The 8,179-nt window shown below is 41.5% G+C and overlaps 1 protein-coding gene across 1 annotated transcript; it reads left to right on the forward strand.

The window, feature by feature from the left end:
* Positions 1-3,617: 3,617 nt before the first annotated feature.
* Positions 3,618-6,129, forward strand: Pka-c1 (Protein kinase, cAMP-dependent, catalytic subunit 1). The gene has a single exon (XM_076319583.1). It carries the CDS (start codon positions 4,752-4,754, stop codon positions 5,811-5,813), a length of 1,062 nt encoding a protein of 353 aa, XP_076175698.1. The 5' UTR covers positions 3,618-4,751; the 3' UTR covers positions 5,814-6,129.
* The last annotated feature ends 2,050 nt before the right edge of the window (positions 6,130-8,179 follow it).

An 8,179-nucleotide genomic window follows, 5' to 3' on the forward strand; every position in this document is an offset into this window, starting at 1 on the left:
CCAAGTTACTCGGCCCGGCCGGCAGGCCGGCGGCCTTCAAACACTTTTCTTTCCCGCTCGTTTACAGATGGCGCACGAATCAGTCCTTTATTAAGACGTTCACTCTAAATTTGATTTTAAAGTGCTTCAAAGTTACAAATAATTTCTTTTCACATAGAACGGTATTATTTTTTGAACCGCTATCAAGGAAATTGATCAATAGTACGTATGGTTTTTAATTTATTTCACTACAGGAATTGTTTCAAAATGAGTATAAATTTGCCGCTATGTTTTAATCTCGATTACGACAGAGTTCAATGAAGTTTCTCGCAGTTATATATTAGAGGTGGTAGAACAAACTATCTAATGCAAATAATTAATTTCGTCGATAGTTTCACTTTATCTCAAATAAATAATGTCATAAATGTATGTTATAACACATTTAATTAAAGCTGCCAATAGTTATGAGGTTTAAGATTCGTAGTAGTGGTGACTCCGCCACTATTGCTTTGTTAATGCCCCTCCAAGTAGCGCATTGACCAATTGGATTCTCTCTTGCGAAACTCGTAAAAAATCCCCGCGCTTCCGGCGCTAGCAACGTATTGTTTGAAGAACCTGTATTTTGTTCCGCATCACCTTCATACTAATAGCTACTGAATCCTACGTACGATTTAAGATGTCGGTTAGATTCTAGTAAAGTTTAATGTACTTTAAGGATAATATTCAAGATATGAACGGAAGCAGGAGTTCGGAAAGTTCTAGAAGTTTCGCGTATGGCCCCATTTCCGGTGTATATTAAAAGGTGCGCGATGCTTTCAGGTTGATCCACGCACCCGGCCGAAAGGCTCCACTGCATTTACGTCCATGTTACAGGTTGCCTTTATTGTGAAACAGTAAAATATTACTTTTCCTTTACAATGCAATATAGTTTTCTTGTAATGTTAGTTTTAGATGAAACAGAGTGTTACCCATTAATAAAAATAGGTTCAATATGATACTTTAATGTTTTCTCAATACATACATACTTGTTAAATTTTCAGTATATTTGATTTTACGTTTGAAATCAACTACATACAGGTGAAATATTATTACATACGAGAACAAAAATTAATTTCAATTAGTATTGTTTTAAGCTTTATACGTAATATATTAAATAGCACACAAATTATATTATTTCTTGTCGACATAAATTATAAGAGAAACTAAATGATACGAAGGTTTCTAAAATTTATTTATAATTCATTCTGGAATCTTGTCAACGTTTTGTAACAATTTCAAAAACAAAGAGAAAACATTGCTTTTAGAGTCTCTTGCACACGAACGAATATTACATGGATTACAAATTTTTGTGTGCGCGAAAATTATGAAAATGTGTCAGTTTAGTCTATTCACAAATATATTTTTTGCTCTATCGTGTACGCCACGTGCCAGGAGTCTACGTAAACACGAAGATAACGCCAAGCAGCTGCTATGTACGGTGCAGGTGAAGACGAGCAAAGCAGATGCTTCTTTTCGAATATCCTTTATACAGTGAAACACTAAACACACATTCACGCCAAATCAAGCTGGGATTTCAATGAAACTTTCCACCAGGAAGGTGATATATGCTTGTCGTTTCTAGCGCACTTCTATTTTGATACGCATGAAAGGAATAAACACGTGACATTTACACAGGAAAAGCAACACGTGTATATTTATTTTGTCCTTTTTTGCTCAAGTTATTGCGAATGAAGTTCATTTGTTATCTTATCTGTCAATTAATTATTATTTTTGGACAATTATTATGAATTATTACATATTTTCGACGTAAATTAATAGACGATACAAAAATTACGTTGAATTGAAATACATTATAATCGGAAGTAGCTGAAAATTCGTTGACATACAACTTTGCTTGATAAAATTAAATTTCGTTCTAGTGGGTCAGTGGAAGTGTTCAGCCACAAGCTATTTCGATGACAGTAACCTATATTTCTACTGGCTTTGCAGTGTCAAACTAAAGATAGCATCACGCATCTAAATTTTCATTTCGCTGGACTAAATTCCCACTTTTCTTAACGCGTTCTTATTTACCATACTATAGCTTGTTACGCCAGTTTCGTTACTTTTGCGCATTAGAAAGCGTCCGATATAAAAATATACAAAGCAAGTTCGTACCTTGGTGAAACTTAAAGAGTAGTACCGCGTTTCAAAATATATCAACTTATATAATCAATTTTAATGTTAATATACTGCGTGAAAATGTTACACGTTTTGTACTGTTCCGTATACGATTTTCAATTTTTAGTCATTTTTATAGGCGGGTTTTTTTAAATTATTAGTAGCAATCTAAATGTATTAAAATGCACGGTTAACGAAACGTTCCGAAAGAAATACTCAAGAAATGAGTAATACAAGTAAATAATAGTCGATTCTACTTTCCTTCGACAAATTGGCACACCGTTTTCAGCTTCAGGTCATGGAATCAATAGAGCGCGTGGTCGCGCGCATCCCGTAGGGTAGAAACAAACTGAGGTTGATGCAAGAAACACATGCGAACGTAACCTCGATAGAAATGTCTTTTGTCACCTTTACCTAGTCTGGCGTGCAATGTGCCGGGACTACACACAAAAATACTACGTGTATCCGAAAGGTCTGACCTGGTCGTACCTTTTTGACTCGATGGTAACCGGTTCGTCCTGTCCTCCATCGACTCCACCTAGCTTTCTCGACCGTACCTGCTGCTCTAAAATTGTGCCTATATGCTTATCTACAGTTAGAAACTAATCGCCAAAGGATTATCACAGGTCAGCGGGTGTTCAACCTTCCGTGTACATACCACGGTTCAATACCACAAAACAGGTCGATTACTATTAATAGCAATGAAACTACCAAATTGATAATAAACTCGGCTTAGGATCAGTTTATAACAAAATAACCGTGACATAGTGCGTAAACGCGACGGAGCTAAATTTTCGAGTTATTATAAGAATAAATCGGCGGTAGTATTCTAACTCTTGAATTTTCGGAAGATTTATTCAATCTCAACAAATGAGAAGGTTACAAAGTATTAATGAAAACGCAGTATGTTGATTTTTATTTGCACGTGAATCGTATTTAAGTATCAGGTAATTCCTGTAAAAATAGTCGATTCAAATGATCGATATATGTGTATTAAAAAAATATCGATAAAAGTAATCGATATCGTGGATTCGTAACTCGTATTGTCTTCTTTATGTATAACCTATAATTATAAAATTTAGTTCAAGTATCACAGTGAATCGAAAACACTCTAGTTTCTTTTCCAATTACTAATATTAATAACATTCGTTATTGTCGTTTAGAAATGGATATGATTCGATCTAAAATCCGACAACTTATTCACGATATATTGTAAGTTTTTTTCTTCGGTTGATTCGGAGAGTCACATTCTACGTTCAAACGGTGACACGGCGGTCGTATAAAACAATTCACGATCCGGTACAAAAACCTTGAATGATTTGTAAGTGAAACAGTTTACTTTGAATTGAAAGTGCGTGGACGCTTTCGCCTGGTGGCAGCACTTCTCGAGGAAGCGGTTAAACCTTCCCGTGCTACATCTGTCGGCGACAAGTTGAAGCAATGGCTGATCTGTGCAGCACAGTACCTCTCTTGCTTCTCGAAGCGGCACTTCGTCATTTTCGCATTCGTGCGAAATCCCGAACGAACAAGCGGAGAGAGCCGCGTCGCCATCTTTAGGAACGGTACCGACCACCTCCGCTACCGCCGCCTGTTTCGTTCTAAGAGCGCAAAGTCAGTCCGCGAGTCTAGTAAAACAATTAGTGTGTCTAGTGCGATAGCGCGTACTGTATTTCCTATCGCGAGGAGACGCGATACATAACCGTTCGCGATGTTCATTTAATATGTCCGAGTCAAAGTTTGTGTGTGTGTGCCGCGTAAGTTCAGCAGACGACGTTTTGTAAGCGTTCGAGGGTTGAGAACGATTAAAATCAACGTCGTTCCCTTGTTTCGTTCGACCCTCGTTCAAACTATCGTCTAACCACCGTTTTTGTCATTCGGTACGTTCCGTTGTGAATCAACCAGTGTGTAGTGTTTTGATTTGCCAACCAAGTGGGACAGGCACGTCAATGGTAGTCGTTGCAGATGTACGAGACTAGGAATTAAGAGGAGTAAAACGAAAGGGGGAGGAAGGGAACGATTGAGACGGCTCTAGAGAACGACAGCTACGACGGGCTAGTACAATTGACAGGAAAGATGGCGCGAGGTGCGGACGAGGATTAATGCTGACCCATTTTTCCGCGCGAAATCGCTCGGTCTCGCTTTGTCGTGCGATTAAGGGACCACGAAGGTTCGAGCCGAGTGCGAGGAGTCGGTTCCTATTAAGTGATTCGAACTGAAAAGAATAGGGAAAAAAGAAAACAAGGGATACTCCGCTATCGGTAGAAGTGTATTCACCGTGCGGTGCGCGCGTGTGCCTGTTCTTGCGTAAGTGTGAGTGCCCTTTTCGACGTGTGCGGGGTCTCGGTAGGGTCAGCATCGGCGAGCATCGTAGCGACTCGTCTTCGACGAACGGAGAGAAACGGTAAAAGGGAACGTGTACGAAATACGGTGCAGGTGGTACCGATAAGAGTACGTAGAACGTAGCAAAATTTCTGAGGAGGCCGGAGCTTGGCGGAGCCGCCTTGGTAGGCTCGGCTGCGGGAGAGGACCAACGAAGTCGAAGACGCCGTCTTCGGGAACTTCTGGAGCTGCGTAGAGCCGTGGCAGGCTCGGGTACCAACGCGGCTGCTAAGATGGGCAACAATGCCGCGACCGCGAACAAAAAGGTTGACGCTGCCGAGAGCGTCAAGGAGTTCCTCGACAAGGCAAAGAAGGAGTTCGAGGACAAGTGGCAGAAGAACCCAACGAACACCGCTGGTCTCGATGACTTCGAGCGGATCAAGACTCTCGGTACCGGCTCGTTCGGTCGTGTCATGATAGTGCAACATAAACCGACCAAAGAGTATTATGCCATGAAGATACTCGATAAGCAAAAGGTTGTGAAACTCAAGCAAGTCGAACACACTCTTAACGAAAAGAGGATATTGCAAGCGATTAGCTTCCCGTTTTTAGTATCCCTACGGTTTCATTTCAAGGATAATTCGTATCTGTACATGGTTCTCGAATACGTGCCGGGTGGCGAGATGTTTAGCCATCTGCGGAAGGTTGGCCGTTTCTCGGAACCGCACTCGCGCTTTTATGCGGCACAAATCGTACTAGCGTTCGAGTATCTTCATTACCTCAACTTAATCTATAGGGATCTCAAGCCGGAGAATCTACTGATCGATTCTCAGGGTTACCTGAAAGTCACCGATTTCGGTTTCGCCAAAAAGGTACAGGGTAGAACATGGACCTTGTGCGGCACACCAGAGTATCTCGCGCCTGAAATTATCCTAAGCAAAGGTTACAACAAGGCTGTGGACTGGTGGGCACTCGGTGTGCTCGTTTACGAGATGGCTGCCGGTTATCCACCCTTCTTCGCCGATCAGCCGATTCTGATCTACGAGAAGATCGTCGCTGGAAAGACGCGATTTCCCTCGCATTTCGGTTCCGATTTGAAAGACTTGCTACGTAACTTGCTGCAAGTCGATCTCACGAAAAGGTACGGCAATTTGAAAGCCGGTGTGAACGACATCAAGGGTCACAAGTGGTTCGCCAGTACCGATTGGATAGCAGTCTTCCAAAAGAAAATAGAGGCACCGTTCATACCCAAGTGCAAAGGCCCCGGGGACACGAGTAACTTCGACGACTACGAGGAGGAGACGCTCAGGATCTCGCTGACCGAGAAGTGCGCCAAGGAATTCGCCGAATTCTGAATTCTCACGCGGATGGAAGATGGATACACGTGTCGCGTATTTATTCATACGCGATGGGTTATCATTCGTTGGTCGCTATTCGGACGAGAGAAACAGATAGATACGAAGTAAGATGGTATATTGGTAGAGAGAAATTGAGAGAAAGAGGGGGTAACGAGGTGGGGAGCAAACCAGCGAGAAAGAAACCGTAAGAAAGATATGTACGCATGCAAGGCGGGAAAGAAAGAACCTGGGTATGAATGAGTACGAGTGAACGATTGCGCGAGTGTGCGAGCAAGCTCGGAGGCGATGTTAAAGGAGAAGATTGAATTAAAGATTTCGGTGGGGTTGGATGGACAGGGGGGGCTGGCTGGGGGGAATTGGACGAGCGCATGGAGATAGTATATAACACATGGCAGATTTCGCGCTTTGTTATTTTGTGTCCGAGCTAATGACAAAAGAGAATTACGAAATGAATACAATGGAAAGAGGAACAGCGAGAGAGAGGCAAACAGGTATAATATTATATATTAAAGAAACTATCTTTCGGTTGTTGCATATACAAACATCGTATACACGCCATTGTCATCACAACCACCATCGTCATCGTTACTTTTTACACGAGAATTTCTTTCCTTTTTTTCCAATCCAGTATTGTTATATTTACCTACAAAATCGATGAAAACACACAAACACACACACAGAGAGGTGGCTTTACTATCCGGTTTACGGAGGAGGCGTGTGTAAAGTTTGCTCTCGATAATTATTATTAATATCGGAAACGTCACCTTACCGGAATTATTTTATACATATTAACGTCACTCTCTTTATCAATGTTCCCCGAGCCCCTTTACACCGCGCCCCTCTTACTTCATCGTTCAGCCTCTTTCAGCACATACACTTGCAAGACTTGCCCGAGAGTAGTCGTAACACACCAACGATCAATTGTCATGTCGTGCATTGTTGTCTATTTGTCTAGAAGAATTCTTCTACGTCGTTGAGAAAATTTTGTCACGAAACGATTCATATTTATAACGTTAGTCGTCGCACGATTGTTCCGTTTGGGATGATATTTATACACGATTCGTTTCTTTTTCATCGATTGCTCGCTGTGGACAACATCGAAAAGAAAGAAAATAAAACAGGGAGAGAGAGAGAGAGAGAGAGAGAAAGAAAGAGAGATTGAGAGAGAGAGAGAGAGACAGGGTGGGAGAAATGGAGAGAGATACCTTTATTATAGTATATTATGAATCTTATAACAAAAAATACTCGTTATATAATGGCTACAGATGCTCGTTGTTGAATTATTGTACCTTACGTAAACGGTAGAGAAAGAGAAAGGAAAAGAAAGAGAGAGGGAGAGTGAAAGTATGGGGGAGGGGACGGGGGGGTTGTAAACGAGTATGAAATAGGATCGGCGCGGGGTACGAGCAAATGAGGATTCATTTTTGGAACGTTTTTAATAGAGGACCACCGGCGTTCGTACCTAGATACCTTGTAAGAATAATTCATATATTATATCGCCTTAAGTTGCTGTACGCAAAAGAAGCAACGTTATCTTTTATATAGAGCTGCACTTTTAGTACGGAATGTAAACATACGGACAATCCTGATCGTGTAAGAGAAGAAGAAGAAGAAAAAAGAAAAAAAGAAAACAAAAAAAAAGAAGCAGAACGAACGGTACACGCTCGAAAAATGGCCAAAGGAAATTGTGCATACATCGTATCGTACGTGAAAACGAACAACAGGGGCACGTAAGCCGAAATTGTCGAAAGACGGACCGTTCTGTGAAACGAAAGAGTAGAAAACGAAAAGACAGCAAACAGCAACAGCAGCAGCAGCAGCAGCAGCAGCAGCGACAGAGAATATTGCCCGAAAGACGTGTTTGTTAATTTTTTAAACGAAACATTCTTTCGAGATCGTATAGGATACTTGGTGGTGTCGTTATACTTATTGCGTTGTATCTCGACGATACAACGAAATTCGATGACCATTAACGAATAATGCGAATTAAGGAAACACCAAACACCGACAGCCCCGAACGACGATTGCACACGCGTCGATCGTGCGACGGGAATCGATTTTACCACGAAATATACACGAACGTCCAACGCATACATTTAAAGTTGTCGTGCGTATGTATGATATTACGAAACTTTCTACGAATAACTCGTTGACGTAGCGTTGTCGTCGGTAATCGACACCGAAGGGGTATTTAATTATTACGTGGTAGAAATGTTGTGCGGTTGAATACCGTCATTAGGTCATTACAAGCATGGAGATGTATCGATTCGATTCGGTGGTTCGGTCAAGATGTTGGTCAATCGACTGATCGTTGAACGAGCGAGAGGGAATAGGGGAAAGGGTAAATCTACGGTCTACGTTGA

This window comes from Ptiloglossa arizonensis, chromosome 9 (genome assembly GCF_051014685.1).
Source record: "Ptiloglossa arizonensis isolate GNS036 chromosome 9, iyPtiAriz1_principal, whole genome shotgun sequence".
Lineage (NCBI taxonomy): Eukaryota > Metazoa > Arthropoda > Insecta > Hymenoptera > Colletidae > Ptiloglossa > Ptiloglossa arizonensis.